The 21,752-nt window shown below is 34.8% G+C and overlaps 1 protein-coding gene across 1 annotated transcript in view; it reads left to right on the top strand.

The window, feature by feature from the left end:
- SPINK5 (serine peptidase inhibitor Kazal type 5) overlaps positions 1 to 21,752 on the top strand; it is a 153,108-nt gene that overhangs the window by 93,628 nt on the left and 37,728 nt on the right. Inside the window, exons 8-14 of the mRNA XM_008528911.2 lie at positions 9,280 to 9,407; positions 11,282 to 11,348; positions 14,940 to 15,067; positions 16,468 to 16,555; positions 18,262 to 18,389; positions 19,623 to 19,704; positions 20,856 to 20,983. Of these exons, the coding sequence (XP_008527133.2) occupies positions 9,280 to 9,407; positions 11,282 to 11,348; positions 14,940 to 15,067; positions 16,468 to 16,555; positions 18,262 to 18,389; positions 19,623 to 19,704; positions 20,856 to 20,983 (749 nt within the window). The remainder of the gene's footprint in view (positions 1 to 9,279; positions 9,408 to 11,281; positions 11,349 to 14,939; positions 15,068 to 16,467; positions 16,556 to 18,261; positions 18,390 to 19,622; positions 19,705 to 20,855; positions 20,984 to 21,752) is intronic.

The following is a 21,752-nucleotide window of genomic DNA, read 5'->3' as shown; positions in this document are numbered from 1 at the left end:
GAATCAGTAAACTTGTAGAAAGATCAATAAAAGTTAACAATGGAAGTATATAGAGAAAAACCACTGATGATAAGTGTAGGCACAGAGTCCTTGAGATAACAATAGCATGCCAATACATGTGCAATAGAAATTTCAGAAATAGAGGAGAGAGAAAATATAAAAATTATCTGAAGGAATAATGGGTTAAAATGTATCAAATTTCATGAAAATAATCTTTACTTTCAAGAGTTTAATCAAGTCCCAGATGGCATAAATACAAAGAGATACACACCTAGGCCCTCATGATCAAAATATTGAAATGGAGAAAATTTTAAAAGAGACAAGAAAAAATGGTACATTGTATACAAGTTACAATTAATGACTGGCTTCTCATCTAAAATAATGAAGGCAATGGAAAGACATGCTCAAAGTGCTGAAGAAAAAACTTAAACAATATTCTATATCCACCAAAACTATCCTATAAGAATTAAGGCAAAATAAAGATTTTCCCATATCAATGAAATATGAAAGATTTGTTCCTGACAGACTTGTTGTACAAGTAATAATAAAGGTTGTCCTTTAGCTGAAAGGAAAAATGACTACTGGATAGTAACTTGGACTTACAAAAAGAAATAAAAGCACCATAAATGGTAAACATATGGTTTAATATGAAGTACTCTATGCATATATTTTCGTTGTTTTTACCTTCCTTCTTTTAAAGATATAATACTGTGTAAATAAATAATTATAATGTTGTTTTAATAGGAGTATAGATACAATATATATGATAACAAAGGGGGATGGAGGAAACAGAGATATATTGGGTCAAATTTTCTATATTTTACCATAATTAAGTGTTAACCTGTAGTAGATTGTGATAAGTGAGGATGTGTATTGTAATCAGTAGAGTAACCACTAAGAAAATGGCATATATAGTAAATATATAAGATCAACAGGAGAATTACAAAGACGTATAAGAAATATTTAACCTGAAAGAAGGCAGTAATGGTAGAGAACTAAAAAGGACAAGAGCATATTGAAAACAAACAGAAACACAGCAAATATAAAGACAACCATATCAATAATTATGTTAAATGTAAATGCTATAAACAAACAGAAACATAGCAAATATAAAGACAACAATATCCATAATTATGTCAAATGTAAATGCTATAAACATACAATCAAAAGACAGAGATTATTAGATAATAAAAAAGCAACTATAAAGTGTCTCTAATCGATATTCCTTAGATTCAAAGGCACTGAAATTCTGAAATGATGAAAGAGTAATAACTTGCCAAATATAATCATAGGAGAGCAGGATTTGCTATATTTTTGCCTGATGAAATAGATATTGAGATAAATAATGTGGTTAGAGACAAATAAAGACATTTCATAATTTTAAAAGTATCAATACATTAGAAGATATAACAATTATGAATGTATATGCACCAACTGATAAAGCTCAAAATATATGAAACAAAATATGCTATAATTAAAAGAAGAAACAGACAATTCAACAATAATTGTTAGAAATGTTAATGCTCTACTCTCAAAAATTGATAGAACAACTGGACAAAATATCAAATGTATGGAATACTTGAACAACACTACCAACTAACTCAACCTAAACTGAAATATGGAGAGTGCTCCCCTAATATTAGCAGAAGGTGCATTCTTTACAAGCAACAGTGGAACATTCTTCAAGATAGACTATACACTAGGATATGAACTATATCTCAATAAATTTAAAAGAATTAAAATCATACAAAGTATGTTTTCTGACCACAACAGAATTAAATATAAACCACCAAAAAAGGGAAATTATGGAAATTCCCAAATATTTAGACATTAAGACAAATACTTTTAAATAACTCATGGATCAAATAAACAATCACAAGAGAAATTAGAACACATTTTGAACTGAATAAAAAAAAACACAACAATTCAAGACTTACGAGTTTCAGCTAAAGCAGTATATAGAGTTTAAATGCATGAATCAGAAAAAGAAGAAAGGTCACAAATTAATAATCTAAACTTCCACATTAAGAAACAGAAGAAGAAGAGTAAACTGAACCCCAAGCAAGCAGAAGGGACATAATAAAGATTAGAGCAGAAATCAATAAAATACAAAACATAAAAACAATAGAAAAAACTGATAAAAACAGAAGTTGCTCCTTCGAAAATATCAACAAAGCTGACAAACCTTTAGATAAATTGACATAAGGAAAAAGAGAAGAAAAAAATTATCAAATTCAGGAATGAAATATGAGATATCAGTATATGCTCTAGAGAAATTACAAGGATTATAATGGAATATTATGAACAAATTTATGCCAAAATGTAGACAACTGAGAAGAAACAAATTTTTAGAAAGAAGTGAATTACTAAAAACTGATTCAAGAAGAAATGGAAAATCAAAATAGACCTAGAGCAAGTAAAGAAATTGAATCCATAATTAAATCAAAGAAAAGCTCAGGTTCAGATGATTTCTCTGGTGATTTTCATCAAATATTGAAAGAAGAAATAATACCAATATTTTATAGACTCATTCAGGAAATAGAAGAGGAGGTAACACTTACTAGATCATTCTATGAAGCCAGTATTATTCTGATACACAATCCAAAGGAAGATAGGACAAGTACAGAAAACTACTGACAAATATCTCTTATAAACATAGATGGAAAAATCCTTAACAAAATATTAGCAAACAGAATCCACAACATAAAAAGGATAAACTATGACCAAGAGGGATTTATTCTAGAAATGTAAGGTTGATTTAACAACAGGAAATCTAATACACCATATTGATCGAATAAAGGACAAAACTACATGATCATTTCAAAAGATGCAGTAAAAGTATTTAACAAAATCCAACACTCATTCACGACAAAAAGTCACAAAAAACCCCCCACCAACACACATAAATAAACTTAGATTTTTACATCACATACAAAACTTAACTCAAAATGGATTATTGTCCCAAATGTAAGAACTATAATTATAAAATTTCTAGAGCAAAACATAATGGAAAAAGTTCATGAATTTGGGCTGGATAGAGAGTTTTTAGATGTGAAGTAAAAAATTTGGTCCATGAATACAAAATTAATGTTAGACTTTATCAAAATTACAAACTTTTGTGCTTCAAATGACATCATTGAGACAATGAAAAGGCAAGTCATGGGCTGAGAGAAAATATTCATGAATCAACTATTGGGTAAAAGACTTCTATTCCCAATATATAAGGACCTCTTACAACTCAATTATAAGAAGACAAAGAACTCAGTTAAAAATAGACACTACACTAAAGATAATTTAATGGCTAGTCAGCACATAAAAAGATGTTCCACATCACTGTTACTTAGAGAAACGCACGTTCAAACCACAATGAGATACTGTTACACACGCACTATAATGGCTATAATCGTAAAGACAGAAAATACAAAATGTCATTAAGGTTGTGGAGAACCTGAAACACTTATAGATTGCTGGGAGGAATATACAAGGACATAGCTACCTTAGAAAATAGTTTGGCAGTTTCTTAAAAAGTTAAACGTAAATTTACCATTTCACCTAGCAAATTCAGTCCTAGGAATCTGACCCAGTGAGGTGAAAACATACGTCCATACAAAGTCAAGCATGTGAACGTTCATGGTAATGTTGTTTTTAATAATCCCAAACTGGAAACCATTCAAATGTCCAAATGTACCCTGGTGAATGGATAAACAAAATGAGCTACATTTATATAATGAAATATTGTTCAGCTATAAAAAGGAATATACGACTGATACTGTTACAACATGGATGAACTTCAAAAATGTTACACAAAGTGAAAGTAGCCAGAATCAAACAATTACATACTTCTGATTCCTTTTATGTGAAATATCCAGAAAAGATAAATTGAGAGTCAGAAAGTTCAATGGTTACCTAAGGCTTGAGTTGGCAGCTGGGATTAACTGCCAATGCGCAGAGGGGAAACTCTTGGAGTGATGAAAATATTCTAAAACCAGGTCATGATGATAGTTAACAACTTCATAAATTTACTAAACATCATTAAATTTTACACTTAAAATTGGCGAATTTTACGTCATGTAAATAAAACCTCAATAAAGCTGTTTATAATTTTTTTTCAGTTTACACTCCAATTTTTAGAATAACTTGTAAATTATTATTATTCAATACAAGTTTTCCTTTTTTCTTAAAACTTTAGCAAAATGGATTTTAAAGCTACTAGGACTGGGCCATTGGGAGAGGGAAGATCTCAGACCAATATATGAATTGATTAATGCTTATTGGTCTGTTGAACTTTTCTCTTGTTTATTGAACCAAGGTAGGTATTTTATCCTTTTTTCTTTTTTGTAGCCATATCTCCATCTTGGTTTTCAAATGTATTAGCGTATGGATACTCATAATATGATTTCATTGTAATTATTGCTCAATGTGTATACAGTTATTTCCAATTATCATTTTATGTATTTTTTATTTTCTTCTTCTCTTTCTTTCTCTATCAGTCATACTAAAATGGATCATATCGGCTTTTTTGTTAATCTTCTCTATTGTTTTTATTATCTATATGATTCATTCCTGTTTCTTTATGTTTACTCTGTTGCTCATTTTACAATGGAGTGAGCAATATCTAGTTTTTTAAATTTTAACTTTTTAAATTTCATGACAAGAATATTTAAAGATATTAATGATCATCTATCTCAAGATTTGTACTTGAAGTGTTTCCTTTTGTCAATCTTTGCCAAACATTTCTTAATTTTCCTCCCTCTTACAGTTATTTATTAATACATCATTTGATTTTCAAATATGTGGTAGTTTTTCTATTTTAAATTATCTTTTAATCATATTGAATTTTGGCCAGAGAACATAGATCATATACTATTGATCTTTTGGGATTTCCTAAGACTTTTGTTGTGGCCTGATAAATATTTTACTTTTATAAATGTTTCAAACGTTCTGAAAGAACATTTATTTTCTGTTTCTTGGATGTATTTCCTATGAAATCTAATGGCTTAAGCATCTTAATTTTTTCATATGATATATCAGTTTCTGAGAAGTGTGTGCTAAAATCTCTAAGTCCAGTTATTGATTTATCTAATTCTATCACATTCTGTTAGTTATTGTTTGAGATATTTAGAGCCTGTATTATTAGGTGAATGTATGCTCATGGTTATTATCATGGTTATTATACCTTCTTGTTCTCTTTTTCTTTTTACTTTATATAATGTTCTTCTTTGTTACTTATGATGCATTTTGGACTGAAGTCTATCTTTTCAATATTAATATTGCTGCCTCTGCTTTCTTCTTACTCATTTTTGCCTTGTATCTTTTCTTATTCTATTGTTTTAAAATTTGTGTACCTTTTAATTTTTCTCTTTTGATCAATACCCGGTTTAACCCAATTTTTAAAATCCAATCACAAATTGTCTTTTAGTCTGTGGGCTTAGCCCATTTACATTTTTTGTTATTTCTGTTATACTAGGACTTGGTTCTCCCTTTTTTTCATATTTTCAGTTACCAGATTTTTTAAAAACTTATTTTTAAAGTAGTTTCTTCCTTCCAGGTTTTCTTTGATAATGATTTAAATGTAACTTACCTATTTTCATTAATATGAACCAAATACCACATTTATACTTATATATCACTACTGCTAATGTCTGTGTTTATTGTCAGTGTCTCCATCTTCCCCCCAATGTATATAGTTTGCTATCAATTCATTTGTTAAAATCCCCCCAACCTCCACAATTTTGTTGTTGAATAGATTTTAGCTTTGAGTTGCTATGACTATTTCTCTCTTTCTCTTGTTCTTTCATTTTTCATTAATTCTAGAAATGTTCCCCATTTCTTCAGATATTTATTTCTATATCTGTTTACCTCCTTTTTGGGACTTTCTAATTTTATTCTTTATGTTTTTTGTATTTTATTTTTTATTTTAAGTTAGTTTTCTTTATCATTGCCTTCTGTCAAAGTTTCTTGATCTGCTCGTCTGGTTCCCAAATTCATTGTGTATTTGCAGCTATTCTACTTTTAGTCTTTATATTGTTTTATTTATTGCTATTTAAATATTTCCCATATTGAAAACTTTTACTTTTTTCTTCCTTTATAACTTCTTTTTTCTTCCTTTATATTGTAGATATCTTCTCTTATTTCTCTAAAGCATAGTTACACACTTGATAAATTATTTCTCTATGCATCCCAATAATTCTGCTTCAGTTGATACTGCATATTGTTCATATTAACATATTTATTTTATGCTGTTTTACTCCTCAGATAAATAGATATTTTACTGTAAGATCCCATAATGGCTTTAGTTACTTTTTCTGCCAAAATGAGTTAGATAAAGTTCAAGCTGAGCTTCAGTTTCTGCCTCTCCTGATGAGTGTAAGGATAGGAAAAGAGATAAGGCTCAGAGCTGAAGGTTTTGAACCAGTGCAGCCCAATCTAGTTTGCTGCCACTTCATGAGGTCAGGAATCCACCTGTAAGCCCTCAGAAATTGTCTGCACTAGGAAAAGGTGTTCCCTGTAGGCTGTGATCCACCAGCCCTTGGGGTTTGGAGGTGAAGGAAGTGGAGTGGTAAATGCTTGCACCTGTTCTCAACATGTCCCAGCTGGGCTTTTAATCTGCCCTGGCATCACCCTGCCAACACCTGTGACCTAGTATGCTACTGTTGATTTTGCTGGTGAAGGGGGATAAGCAATGATTGGCTCAAGTTAATTACTTCAATCTATATCCTCGTGCTTCTGTAATTTCTCCAGAAATGATATTCGAGCGTAAACCAGCAGCTCTCCTGCTTTTTCGTTATGCTCCAGCCACACTTGTTTTCTTTCTGCCCCTTAAGCAGGACAATCTAGTTCTTATCACAAATCCTTTGGAATTGCAGTTCTCTATGCCTGATATGTTCTTCCCTCACATCTTTAACAGCTGCCTCCTCCTCATTAATCTCATCTCACCTCAGAGGCTACCTTTGCAGAGCAATCTTTCTCGACACCATGTTTAAAATGGCCACCGTTCTAGGTACTATCCTATTGCTCAGTTTATTTTTCATAGCACTTATTATAATTTAAGTTACCGTATTTATTGCTGATCTCTTCTGATCAGGGTGTAAGTTCCTTAGAGCATGTACTCCATTTCTCTTTTTTGCTGTGTCACAGTCTAGTAGAATGCCCAGAGCCTAGTAAATGCGCATGGATTTTGAGGAATAAATGAACAAATGAAATAACACTATGGCCATTACTTACCCTGTTTTCACTCTATTTTTAACTTCTTCCTAAACGTATGACATGAACAGTGGGGTATGTTCTATAGCTTTTCTATTTTAAATTCTTTTCCCTTTTTAATTGTCTTCTAGGAGAATCCTCAATCTAATCTTCTGGTCTGCAATTTTGTCATATATTTGTATTCATTCCACTTTTATTCTTTATATTGTGTGACATACTAGGTGACAGGTCTATATTATAAATGTTTCATATCTATAATGAAATGATTTTTATTATGACAATAATAAGATCAAAAATTTTATTTTGCAATGTGATATCATAAAGAAAAAGTCTCCAGTCTGATTCTTTGGTTTCAGATGGAAATGAAATCCAGGTTAACTCTGTATCTTCTTTAGCTGGCTTATGTCACAACAGTGAGTTGCCAAATAGTATTTCATAAGTATTCATTTGGTCTTCACCACAAATCTATAATGGTATGAATTTCCACTTTTCAGATAAGGAAAGTAAGGTTCAAAGAGGTGAAGTGAGTGGGTGGCAGATGTGAGATTTGGACACTAGTCTTCAGTTGTTACCTGGTGTAGTTGTTTTTCTCACCAAACAGGTTTGTCTCTAAGTGTATGTCATATTATCAGAGCAGAAATTTAGAGATGTCTGCCATCATCCCTAAAACGTGTTTAGTTTTATTGGCTTGATTGTCAGTAGAGAAAACATTTAAAATAAGAACAGCAGCAATAAATGGTTATGATGTGCTGGGCACTATTTTAAGTGCTGTATGTGTACTAATATATTTAAATCTCTTTATAATCCTGAGAGGTTGGTAATACTATACACATTTTATAGATGAGGACGCTAAAGCACAGTGGGGTTAAGTAACTTTCCCCAAACACACAGCTAGTAAATGGTAGAGCTAGAATTATGAACCCAGCAATCTGGCTCTTGATCACTACCCTAATTTATAATAATAGAAACTTTATTGCAGCTTATTGTTTATGGAGGGCTTTCATATCCATTATCTATTGGACTTTACTACCACTCTGTAGAGAAGGCAGGAAGGATTTGGTAAAGAAACAGTATACTAAGTTTCAGAGAGGTGACTTGGCCTACTTTCCTGGTTTGCAGGAAAACCAGGTCCCAAGTTGACATAAAAAGTGAAGGAGAATGTGAAAAGGGTAACTCAGAGAAGGTGAGGCCCGATATCAGGGGGTGAGAAACATTGGGGGGCTGACTTTGAAGAGAAAGAAGATGCTCAGCTCTTCCTACTTTGGTGGGGTGTTTGGAAGGACGTAATTCTTGCTCTCCTTGAAATGGGTTACTGCTTGTTTAGATAAAAAGCAATTGATAATTCCTGAAACTGGAGCAGATTACTTTGGTAATTAGAACTTTCAGCTCTATTTCTGCTTTCTATGGGGGAAAAAAAAAGAAAGAAAGAAATCAAAAGAGAGCTACATCTGTGGTAGAAAAGAAGGCACTACACTTTAGCCACTTGACCTGTTGAAACCCTGGCACTGTCACTTGCTGTCAGGAGACCTTGGGCAAACTACTTAACCCACTGTACCAGTGTTTCCGTATCTAAAAATGAGATTTGGATTAAACAATTTCTTTCCATGCTAAAATTCTGTGAGCCTGTGATGATAGGGGAAGGAAGTGAGCATCTCATACATTTATACTTGACTTTTTCTAGATGAATGATTTTCATAAGTCAAGGTTTGTGCCTTTCTATATGCAGCTGGAGCATCTGAGCTCGCCTCCACCAAGACATTTAGCACATTGTATTTTAAATATCTCTTTCTCTATGTCACCCAGTAGATTATGAGCAAATTGAGGGCAAGCAGTGTATTCTACCTTAGTTCTAACACATAGTAGGTTACTCATGTTTACTAATAAATGAACTAATAAGTAAACGAGTTCCATACTTAACCATATGAATTGTACAATACTTACTGAGCTAGTTCTACCTGTGTGGTGGCTAGTGTTCACTGCGCAGAGAGGCACTCAGTTCTATAAAATTTCTCAAGACAGTGTTGTAAGCATTACAATTAGGATAGTGAATATCAAATTCCTTTCCCTGTTCTTCAGGATGTGTGTAGTGCTTTTCGGCCTTATGTGAAGGATGGAAGACTTGTATGCACAAGGGAAAATGATCCAGTTCTTGGTCCTGATGGGAAGACACATGGCAATAAGTGTGCGATGTGCGCTGAGCTATTGTAAGTATCATTATCCCCAAGCAGGCTAAGCACGTGGACCTGATAAGGATGCACTTGGTTGCTGTCCTGAGAACCACTCCATGGAGAGATAAAGATCTTTTCATGAAGCATGCAATCCTTTGTCTTTATGATCTGAAATAGTTCTTGCTCCCAGAGTGGCTTCTTCTCTTTTTAATTCTTATCACCTACTAAAGTTTCTTAAAAGGAGTGGATAAGGTGGGTATGCTGGTTATTAAATTCAAGACTCTTAGTTTGTTTAATTACAATGACTTGAAAATGCTCAGTGTTTTATAGACACAATATTTTAAAAATTTAAGAAGCACTTTCATATGGAAGAATCTAGGTCACTCATTTGACATACATTGCTTCATTTGGGCATGCATAGAGTCTCTTACTAAAAATGACAGCCTAATTTATTTATTTACCTATTATTTTTTTGAACCCTTATTTGATTACTTTAATTGCACCATTAAACATTTGACTTAAATTATTTGACCATTCCAGTTGTTGTGCTGTTCTAATTTCTCATTGTGTAGGCCAATTTGCCTCAGCCCGCATGTCTTGTTCACCGGTCTTTATAATTTTTGTTCAGTAACTAAAAGCAAAGGACTAGATGCACTACTGTGTAAAGAGATTACACATGACTGTACCCTATTGCACTTATCAAATAGTTGTGGGGATTTATGATAGCTTGCCATGTTTCACAAAATAAACATCTCATCAAATACTAGATAAGCATCTAAGCTATTTCACTAAATCCTGTTTAGATAATAGGGACAGAATAAACAATGGGTACAGGGTGCTCACCGGGGCCCTCAGACTGCCTGATTTAAAATAATAATAATAATGATGACATTGACTGAATTCATTATTAGTATAAAAGTTGGAACTTTATGAAAGGGAGGAGCTGTTGGGTTAATCTTTCTCTGAGTACCTGACTGCTCTGAGACCTAGATATGAATAAGATCCAATGAGTCTTTAAGATTTTGGCTGGTAAACAAGGTATACTCTCTAATCCATGTGTCAGCAAGGCTTAAAGTGCTCTATTTACATCACTGGATCTTTAAAATCAAGACAGAGAAGGATTTAACAGATTAATAAACTTCACACCTGCCTTTGAAAATTAACAGTGTGCTGTTGTAGAATTCAAGGGCATGTCCTATCAGGTTTATAAAACAGTGATTATAACTGGTTTCCAGACAGAACATTAGCCTAATTTCCACTTTCTTATCTAGGAGGTGTGTGCTTTTAGTGTTCAAACCTGCCCTAATTCTGTGACCTTCTCTTTTCCTGCACTAGCTGAAAAAGAGAATTTGACTTCTCTAACTCATGGTTGGTTTTTTCTTCTGTAGAATTAAGATAATAATGCCTATCTCCAAGTTGAGGCTGCAATTAGAGAATATATATGAAAGGACTTAGAAGCGTAGGTCAATGTAGCTTCTATTAACAAGGATTCTTTTACATGAAGGCAAATACTTTACAAGGTATAAAAGCTGTACATAAAGGTGCGGATGCCAATACTTGAGATGCTTAGTTTGGTTTCACCCTTGTCACAGCATCGTTTGAAAGCTCTTGGTTCTACCTGGTAAAGGGAATTTTCCTGACAATTTTCTGTTTGTCAATCAAGGAGTCACACCCACCCAGTTTTACAGAACAAAGCTTCTAATTGACTGTCAGTGAGTCAGTTTCACGCCCTTCCTTATCTTTGGCAATTTTCTGCCTCAGACATTCAAGACAGGAAAAAGTTCATCTCATGTAAGTGGATCAGCTTAACAAGTTATAGCAAAGAATGTGAAACTACTTAGCACCGAACTGGATGCTGAAAATGTGATAGAGCCATAAACTGACCAGCAGCTATTTTCTTTAATTAACAGCTTAAAAGAAGCTGAAGAAAATGCCAAACAAGAAGGTGAGACCAGAATTCGGCGAAGTGCTGAAAAGGTAAATTACTCACCAACAAAATTTGTTTTTTGTGGCCTTAGGTATTCACAAACTTATGCTTAAACCTTTCAGGTAATTCAATAATGCCATTGTCCATTATTACATTGAATTTTTTCCCTTTAATTTCAAAATTCCCCAAGTTGACTATTCTTAGTGTATTAACCATTAGATTCAAAGTTAAAACATAATTTTCTACTTAAAGTTCAAAATATGCAATTTACTTCCTTGCTTAAAAAAAAGGGAGGGGCTGGCCGGGTGGCCCCAGCAGTTAAGTGTGCATGTTTGCTTCGGTGGCCCGGGTTCGCAGGTTCAGATCCCCTGTGTGGACATGGCACCCCTTGACAAGCCATGCTGTGGTAGGCGTCCCACATATAAAGTAGAGGAAGATGGGCATGGATGTTAGCTCAGGGCCAGTCTTCCTCAGAAAAAAGAGGAGGATTGGCAGCAGTTAGCTCAGGGCTAATCTTCCTCAAAATCAATCAATCAATCAATCAATAAAAGGAAGAATGTAAGACAGAAATTTTATGCACATTAAATTCTGCTTAATTTTCACCAGACTTCTCTCTGACAAATATACACAGTGTATCTACTGGTGTATTTTATGCATAATCCCATTAATACAAATTAGAGTTGTTCATTTGCCCATTATGGTTATTACATTCAGTGAGGCCTGCATTTATAAAGGTCCTGCTTCAATTCAAACAAATATTGAGATTGTGGTTTTAAAAATACTCTTAAAATTAAGGTTTTCCAAATTATTAGATGATTTAATTTTTCCATTTAGTACAAAAAACTATTCCTTTTGTTAATTGAATAGGCAATGTAGGTAACACAGCCTTGCCAACAAGTTGCTTCTGACCCCTAAGACCCTGTGTACAGCAGAGCAGAACCCTGCCCAGAGGTTTTGTGCGATTCTCTCACTTTACAGTGCTATATCAGACAATGCTCCACTGCTGTTCATAGGATTTTCATGGCTGATTTTTTCCAGAAGTGGGTGGACAAGTTTTTCTTCCTAGTCTATTTTAGTCTGGACGCTTGGCTGAAACCTGTCCACCATGGGTGACCCTGCTCGTATTTGGAATACCAGTGACATGGCTTTCAGCATCACAGCAATATGCAGCTGCCACAGTATGACAGTTGACAGAGGGATGGTATGGTTCCCTGACTGGGGAACAAACCCAGGATGCAGCAGTGAGAGTGCCGAATCCTAACCATTAGACCATCAGTGCAATGTAGATTTCTTAAATCACAAAGGTTATTAAACCCTACTTTCAATAAAGGTGATAATAGTTACTTTGGTAAGTGACTAGCTTTTTGTTGAGAAGTCAGAACACCTGAGTTTGAGCCTTAGTTCTGTCATGCTGCGGGTGTGTGAAACTGAGCAAGTCATCTCTTCTGAGTCTCAAGTTTCTTGTCAGCAAAATGACCTTAATTTTACCTTCCTGTTGGATTTTGATTCTATATCCTGCACCCTTCCATGCTATTACAAGTATTTTTTTTTTTCAAGATTTTATTTTTTCCTTTTTCTCCCCAAAGCCCCCCCGGTACATAGTTGTGTATTCTTCGTTGTGGGTTCTTCTAGTTGTGGCATGTGGGACGCTGCCTCAGCGTGGTCTGATGAGCAGTGCCACGTCCGCGCCTGGGATTCAAACCAAGGAAACACTGGGCTGCCTGCAGCGGAGCGCGCGAACTTAACCACTCGGCCACGGGGCCAGCCCCACAAGTATACTATTTTTGTAGATTGTAGGGCATAGGTTTTCCTAAGGGGAGACACAGATCCAGTTTTTGGTAGTTAAGAGCTGAACTTCCACTTCCTAATGCTATTCAACAAAGCGAATTTCCCATCCTAAACAGGGTATTCAGAGTTTAAACTAAGAAACATGGAGCATTCAGAATTGTCAATAATTTGTACAACACTCCCTGGGATTTGATTAGCAGTTCTTTTGTGGTGGTTGTTAAATTTCAGTCTAAAATTTTGGGTCATCTTGTGATATTTAGTATTTTATTACTCCGTGAACACAGAGAGTTCCTTTTCCTTGTCTTTCATCATATCTCAGCTCTTTTTCCCTCTTCCTCTCTGTGGCTGGGATCATTGTTTTGGTGAGGTCATTGGACGTGATGATGTTGAATAGGACGACTTTGTAATGATGGCTCAATATCTGCCCCATAATTAACTCGTCAGAAGGTTGCTCACAAAAGTATTTCTTCAGAAGCTCCTTGGATGAATCACAACTTATAAACTGAAATTACCATTGTTTCTCTTATGGGAATCATTGAGCATTAATTTTATTACTATGCTATGATTATCAGATGATTGTCTTCTGTGTCTATATTCCTAGACTGTTACAACCAGGAAGTTTAGAGCACACCCATTTCTCCTCCAAAAACAAATATCTTTTTATTCAGAGGCACTTAGGATTAAAGTGTTCCAATGAAATATGAATTATTAAAAACAAATCAGAGAATACTAGATCTAGAAAAGGCCCCAAGAACATCTACTCCAAAAACCTCTTTTGTGTAAGTGGTGAGATTGAGGGCTCGTGTGTGACAGGACTTTAATGTTCTCCCAGTGAGTTAGAGCCTCAGTCGAGCGCCATTCTAACTCCAAACTACGTGCTTTATGCTCTTGTTTTCTTGGCTGACCCGAAAGATGAGAATCATCCAATTGAAAAGAAGGCTACAGAAAAGCATTTTGTGTAGGTTATATTATAGTAATATATGCTATTATGAAATATATTTATTGACATAGAGATTCCCAAGCCTAAAGTAAATATATAAATATGTCTTTAATTGTAGGCCTCATCGAAGAGTAGAATTTTCAAAACACAGAGAGAAACCCGAAGGTACTCAGCCAAAGCAATCAGGAAATCGGGGTACAAACCTCTCTTGGATTTTTTGGGGAGAAGTCACAACCTTTTTAGATTTTCTAGATAGAAATTTGTCTTGATGGTTCATATTTGTAAGTGAGAAGTGAGGGGAAGTTAGATTCACTCTCTCTGAGGTTTCCACCTACAATATTAGAGAGGAACATCAGTAAAAGAGGCAGAATTTATAAAAATGATCCACAGATCTACAGAGAAAACAAACTAAAATAAGCGTAATATTGTTGTATACTACTTCATTCCTTTTTCCTTTGCAAACTAGGTTGGATTGTTCTTGACTTTGTCTATATTAAGTAGCTTTTAAACATTTCATCTCACAGATTCTATATTCTACTCATTGGCAACATTTTATTTGTCTTGCTTGCTGCATTTTGGCGTGTCTTTGTTGGAACCCCATATCAGATCTTTTATTTTGTATTATCTTTTTTCATAGAATTGAAAGTTAACAAGAACTATATGGTTTTAGGAAATATTTGCTCAGCCCTATTCTTTCCTAGGCTCTTTTAACTTTTAATAAATATATCGCATAGCAGATACAGGTACCAGGTAAGTTGACAGTGTAATTGCTATTTCTTATTAATTTTCAATATTTATCTGTATGTGTTTACCAATACCTTCTAGACCTGACGTTCTTTGACTATAACTCCATGATGTACATTTTCTAGATTAAAGAGTAGAAAAGTGCTAAATGTAATTGGTCTTGTTAAAGGATTTTTGCAAGGAATACGAAAACCAAGTGAGGAATGGAAGACTGTTTTGTACCCGGGAGAGTGACCCAGTCCGTGGCCCTGATGGCAGGATGCATGGCAACAAATGTGCCCTGTGTGCTGAAGTTTTGTGAGTACAGTTGTGACTTCTTTGCAGTGACTCAAAAGGTGAAGTGGAGATTTATTCAAATGATGAGTAAGAACTGTGATGAGGAGAACACTTGTTGCTAAGAATTTTTGAGCAGTTTTATGTCCTCTACAAATTATATCACCACCTAATAAATAGGCCCTAATAATGTATATCTATTTTTGAGTACAAATGGATTCGACTTTCCAGTTGGGAGACTGGATTATAAAATACTTCTTAACATTTTCTCCTATGACCTTTGTAAGTCTTCTTATAGCATGAGCTACTCATTCAACAGAATGAATAAAAAGGAGGTACCAAGACTTTGATTGTTTTCCTTCTGTAATTATCCCATTGTGACCAAATAGATGGGATGCCCCCCGAAAATTCATGCTCATATATGAATTGGATTAACTTTATCTTTTCATCTTGGACATCTGACCTTGGGGGAAGTACAAATCTCATAACATGTAAATTATAGTATTTATGAAGATACCTCAGACAAGATCTCATCAGACTTATTTTCAGACCCTTGAACTCTGTAAACTCTTTCCTATGTGCTGTCCTACTGCCAGTTCAAGTCACTCTTGGCCAACTAATGTCCCCTCTTCTGGGGATTGCATTTCAAAATTATCCTTCCTTGGATAAGACCTCCTAAAGCACCTTCTTGAAATTCAATCTTTATAACACTGAATAATTTTATTTCATAAATTAAATCATCACAGTTGGTATTTGTACAATTATTTCTATGCCTATTTGTTGACTGTCAGTCTTCTCTACTGGGCTGTAAGTTCCAGGAAGACAGGGTGTGTGTTTCTATGCTGTGCTACTGTACTGTATGCACAGGGCCCTGGCCAATGCTTGCCAAAATTATTTACTAACTAAATGTTGAATGAATAAGTGAATTAATGAATGAATGTATGAATGAAGATCCTTGCTCTCAAAAAGCTAAGGCTAATAGCAGAAATAAGCCATTGATGTGAGTGCACCCTCGTGGGCACAGATGCACACACGTGTTGCAAGACAGAATGAAAACCGTCCAATGAGAGAAGAATTCCAGGTATAAAAATACAGTGATGAATGTAGAACTCATTTCCACTCTAAGGTCTTGGATGTTTTCTTAAAGAGGGTAAAATTTAAGCTGAGGAGATTTAAAAGAAGGCAAGATGACAAAAAAAGATCATTATAGTGGCAGGAAATGGCACACATGAAAGCAAAATGATAGGGGTTCTTTGGGGAAATAGTGAAGATTTTGGTTTAAAAGTGGCTTTAAGGTGATTTGAAAATGTTTGTACTAGAACTCAGGAACACTTAGCTGTTTCTCCACCTGCACCTAAATGACTATTTTGTAGCGTGAAGATTTGAAACATCTAATATTCACTTATTTATTTTTGTTTCTTCAGCAAACGGCGTTTTATAGAAGAAAAAAATAAAGAAGATAAAACCCGGAGAGAGGCTGAAGAAAAAGCTAAAGTTAAAACAGAAATTGAGGTGAAGATTAATTTGATTAATGCAGTTATACCTTTTGTGATGTATGTGTGTGTATTTTATGCTAGAATGAATTTTCAATGTTGGTTCATTTTTCTTCCACTACTGATGCACTTTTTGGAAACTAATTTATAGTTATTATTTTAGAAGAGTTAAAGGACTAATTATGGCATTACAGTTTTTAACTCTACTTGGATGAAATTAATCAAATCATGTTAGTAAAATAGATCCACACTCCTAAATGAAGGTGATATATCAAAGCATTGTCTTAATTCAATGTTTACTATGTATTCTTCAAATGAATGGTAGCTGTTTTGGCGGTTTTCATTTTGAAAGCAGTATCAGTGTAAAATTTTAATATACTTTCTTTAAAATCATACTACATTCTACTTTCTACACATCTGTTAACTAGTCATCTGCCTTTTTTCTACTGCTACCATCTTAGCTCAGATACTTAATAGCATTCCTTTGCATTGATGCATTAGCATCCTGCCTGGTCTCTATACTTCTAGCCAACATCTTCCTCAATCCTCAAGATTCAATCCGTATTCCATGTTGTTTTTATGGAGTAGGAAATATTTCCATGCACCAATGGCCTTATGAAAATCCCACATTTGAAGATATCCTAGAGTGTATTTGGACCATTTCACTCCATGAATAAACTCTATTTAACTAAGTTCTTACAGAAAGTTATCTCACCTTCTATGATGTGTAATAGTTTCATAAAATACCCCACTCCATTAGTCCACTTTCTGCCTTCATGTAGCGTCATCTTTTTGCCTAGCCCTTATTTTCAACTTCTTTCTTCCCCTCAATCCTAGGTTATGAAGTCCTTTTAATTTTAGTTCTCAAATGTCCCTCAACTATCCTTTTATCTTTCATTTCCAATTTCTTTCTTCCTTTCTCTCTCTTCCTTCTTCTCTCCCTCCCTCCCTCCCTTCTTTCCCTCCTTTCATTTTGTTCTGTAGTTGCCCTAGCTTAAGTCTCTAGACACTCAAATCCCCCACACATCTGGCTGGGTAGTTTTTCTAAAACAAAGATTGGATTATGTTCTTCTCTGCTGTAAGTATTTACTATTTCTCCATTTCCTAAGAACAAGGTCCAAATTCCTTTCAAAATTTAGTCATCTCGTTTTGACTTATCATCCAGGTCTCCTTTTCGACTAGTTTCCAAACCCTCCTATCTTTGCCCAACTAATTCTTTAGCCATTATACTCATGGCTATAATAGATTATCTCAAAATAACATGTTCTTTTATACCTCTATGTCTTTGCATATCATAATTTGTCTTGGAGGACCTTTTTGCCACATTGTTTTCCTGGACACATCCTAAAGATACAACTCAGATATAAGCTCTTCTCTGAACTTCATGAATCATTCTTTACTTTGTGCTTGTAACACTTAATTCACACCTGTGTCATATCCCTTAGCTTTTTATATTTCAATTCCTTATCTTTCCCGCTTGACTGATAAAAGAGCTAAATCACATTCATGTTTACATCCACTTAGCTTAATACATTTGTTGAATACTTAAATGGGTGAATGTTACAAGGAAAGAAATATCACAGAACTTTTGGATGTTCCTAAATCCAAAGCATTTTATTTTTTATCTTTGATTCCTCTTTTCCAATATCTTTGACAAAGAGCACCTAAAATTAATAAACAGGAAACAGATAACTATATCTAAACTGTCTCATTTTCATTACTCAGAAAATGTGCAGTGAATATCAGAATCAAGCAAAGAATGGAATACTGTTCTGTACCAGAGAAAATGACCCTATTCGTGGTCCAGATGGGAAAATGCATGGCAACTTGTGTTCCATGTGTCAAGCCTTCTAGTAAGTATAGAGTTTTAGAATATCAAGGAGAGAAGGGACCTTACAGCTTGCTTCATAGATGGGAAACTGTGGCTCAAGATAGGGAAGGGATTTGGATAAGTTACCCTGAGAATGTTAGTAATAGAGCTTGGAGTGACTACCTAGAGCTATTTATTCCAAGATGTCTGTTTTCCCTCGACCCTCATTCTCTTAATAATGGAACATCCTGACAAATATGAGCAAGGGCAAATATCAAATTCTCCCTTCTGCTGAAGCTTCATATGTTGAATCTGTTGTACAAGTTCACAGGCATCTCATCCTCCAGAGGGGATAGGGCCCAAAGTTAGCACTTCATGCAGAAATTGATTATTAAAGTTGCCCACAAAACAACCATGAACCCTTATAAAATTAGAGTAAATGTTACTTTATATAATATAACATTTCTCAATAAGTTAGAACTGAGTTTGGCTTCAAAATTTGGGGCTGCTCTTAGCTTATTTGGTTGAGATCAGATTAAGCAGTTGGCTTCATTTAGAATCTATGGCCTGTTGTTTTGATTGACAACCATGAACATATGGTTGAAATATCATCAGTTAACTGTACATACCATGCAATTCCATTGTACAAAGCAGATTTGGGCTTATTTGGTTTATCAGTGTATGGAAATTATTCGCCTTTTCCAACCCGCCCTACATTCTGTCTTTTGGATAACAAAACCGTAAGTAAGCGATACATTTAAATTGAATTAATAAAGCTAGGATGTGCATGATGTGGTAAATGGACCATAGAATGGAGGGGAGAGATCTTGGTGAGTTGCAGTTGTATCCTGAGAGCATAGCCAAAGCCCTCACTGCCTCACCTCCTCTCTGTGAAACAAGGGGACCAGTCAATGTGCTTGATTAACACCACTTTCAGCCTCCAGGTGTAATGTCACCATGGTACTATTTTTGATATCTCCTTGGTGGACATTTCATGATGTTTCTTTTCTGACGACAGACGAGAAAGGTAATTCATAGAAAGAAGGTTTTCCAGATCCACAATTACCATTTTTCTTTCAATGTTAAGCAGAAACTATAAAGAAGTTATGGAATCTTACTGTTCTGGAGGCTGTTTTGTTGCTTTCTTGGTATGTAGTGTAAAGGGACCAGGTTGCTCCTTCCTAAAGAGGGAGGATATATTAGCAATGCAAGAGTATGGATGGATCATTGCCTTTGTTTGGTCCTATGGATCCTTCTCATTTTCTCTCTCATTCAGCCAAGCAGAAGCTGAAGAAAAGAAAAAGGCTGAAGCAAAAGCAAGAAGTAAAAGAGAATCTGGAAAAGCACCCTCATATGCAGTGAGTAGTGCCCATTCAATGAGTCCTACTTGGCACTATAACTTTAACATACTTCGAAGAGTCTAAAGGCTGGAATATTGCCCCGCAAAAATCCCAAGAAAAATCTTAACTCGTCAGTCTAGAGATGACATTGAGATGAATGCTGTGAGAGACTGATCAAGTCTTGCTGCTTCAGAGACTAATCCTGTACAACAAAAGGAAGTTTGCAATCTGAAAAATTGAGTTCTCATTCTAGTTTCCTCACTTACAGACTATGCTAACTTTTGCTAACCATTTTCCAGAGACTCTACATAATATATTTTCTACATATGAATTTTTGAAATTTCATATCAGAGTTGGGATAAAAATACCTCGATTCCACACAAAAACCCATGATTTTTACCTTTGAAATGTTACAATGTCCATTTCTATAGCCTTAGATAAGTTATAACCTACTTTTTAGATGATCAGAGTCTCCTAATCTTCCCTCTGGATTCTTCTTTTTCCCTTATCCAACCATCCTCCCTAACACAGCTAGAGTAAAGTTTCAAAATATTAACCAGATCACAATACTGCTCTGCTTAAAACCCACACATAGCTTATCATCAACTGCATGATACATTTTAATATCCTTGTCTCTCTTCTTATTTGGCTCCTTACCTTCATTCAGAAATTCATGGTCTTCTTTATTCTATCTAGTTTCCTACCTGTGTCTCTCAGCTTATTTTGTTTCAACAACCTAGTATGCATATTCCCAATCCATTTCTTTCACAGAAAAATCCTATTTATTCTTCACAGCCTCACTCCAACTATTGTTGTTGCCTGACATCTTCCCTGGTTTCCACAATCAAATTTCATGGTCCCAAGCTCTGAGTTCTCAGATTTTCTTGTACCTATATGTTTGCACTTATTTTATTCTGTTTAGATTACAGTAGAGTTTACTTGTCTATCTCTTTTATTATATTGTGACATTCTATTACATCTTATTTGTCCTCATCTCTTAGCAAATGATGAATTTTGTGTATTGGATTGAATTTTACAGTGAGGGAAGCACAACTAAAATCCTGGGCTCAAAGAAACATAACATTAGTTTCTGCCACTGTAGATGTTTCAATCTTCTGTTTTGAATAGGAATAAAATGTATGCCCAACTTACTTTCTCTATCTCGGCAGGAGCTGTGCAGTGAATACCGTAAGTTTGTGAGGAATGGAAAACTCCCTTGTACCAGAGAGAATGACCCCATCCAAGGCCCAGATGGGAAAATGCATGGCAACACCTGCTCCATGTGTGAGGCCTTCTTGTGAGTAGCACTGCAACTGGGGAAATGAGAGAGGGTTTTCTTCTTTCTGCTTCATTTCTTTTTTTTTTTTGAGCTTTATTGTATTTTATTTCTTCAATTGCATTTGTGTCTTGTAAATGACTTTTTTAAACACATTTTTGCACAATTTTATAATTATCAAAGAATAATTCTTGCATATTAATCACTAGTTGAGTTTCTGTGGAAGGGTAAAAGATGTACAACAAGGATCTTACCCTTGCAGAGTGGGATATGAAATCACATAACAGATCACAAAGCAAACATGTCAATATGCAAAACAGTACATCTGTTCATGCACAGGACCTGGGGGAATGATTTGGAACAAGGAATGACTAGGATCTAGCGGAGTTAACTCCTCTTATGTGTCTTATCTGTTTGAACAGCATTGTTGAGGTTTTCTCTATTCCCTTGACCCCTGAATTTACCCTTCATAGTAACCAGGGCTTTTTCTCCATAGTACTAATCACAGTCTGCAGTTGGACATTTATATGTATGACTATTTGTTTAATATTTCTCTCTTCTACTAGACAATTATTGTTGTTATGGAAAGGATTCTAGAAAACGTGAGCACTGAGTTCAGATTAACTTTCTGCTTAATTTCTGTCTTCAACTACAAGAGGACCACTTCAACAGGAAAATAAAAACATAGTGAGAGGAAATCTTTGATTGGAGATATATATGAAAACCGTGTCCTTTGAGGACTATGAAGGCTTGGCACACTTAGCAAGGGGAAAGTCACCATCTTGAAATG

This window comes from Equus przewalskii, chromosome 13 (genome assembly GCF_037783145.1).
Source record: "Equus przewalskii isolate Varuska chromosome 13, EquPr2, whole genome shotgun sequence".
NCBI lineage: Eukaryota > Metazoa > Chordata > Mammalia > Perissodactyla > Equidae > Equus > Equus przewalskii.
The sequence above is the reverse complement of the archived record's forward strand: the minus strand, read 5'-3'. Positions and strand labels throughout refer to the sequence as shown.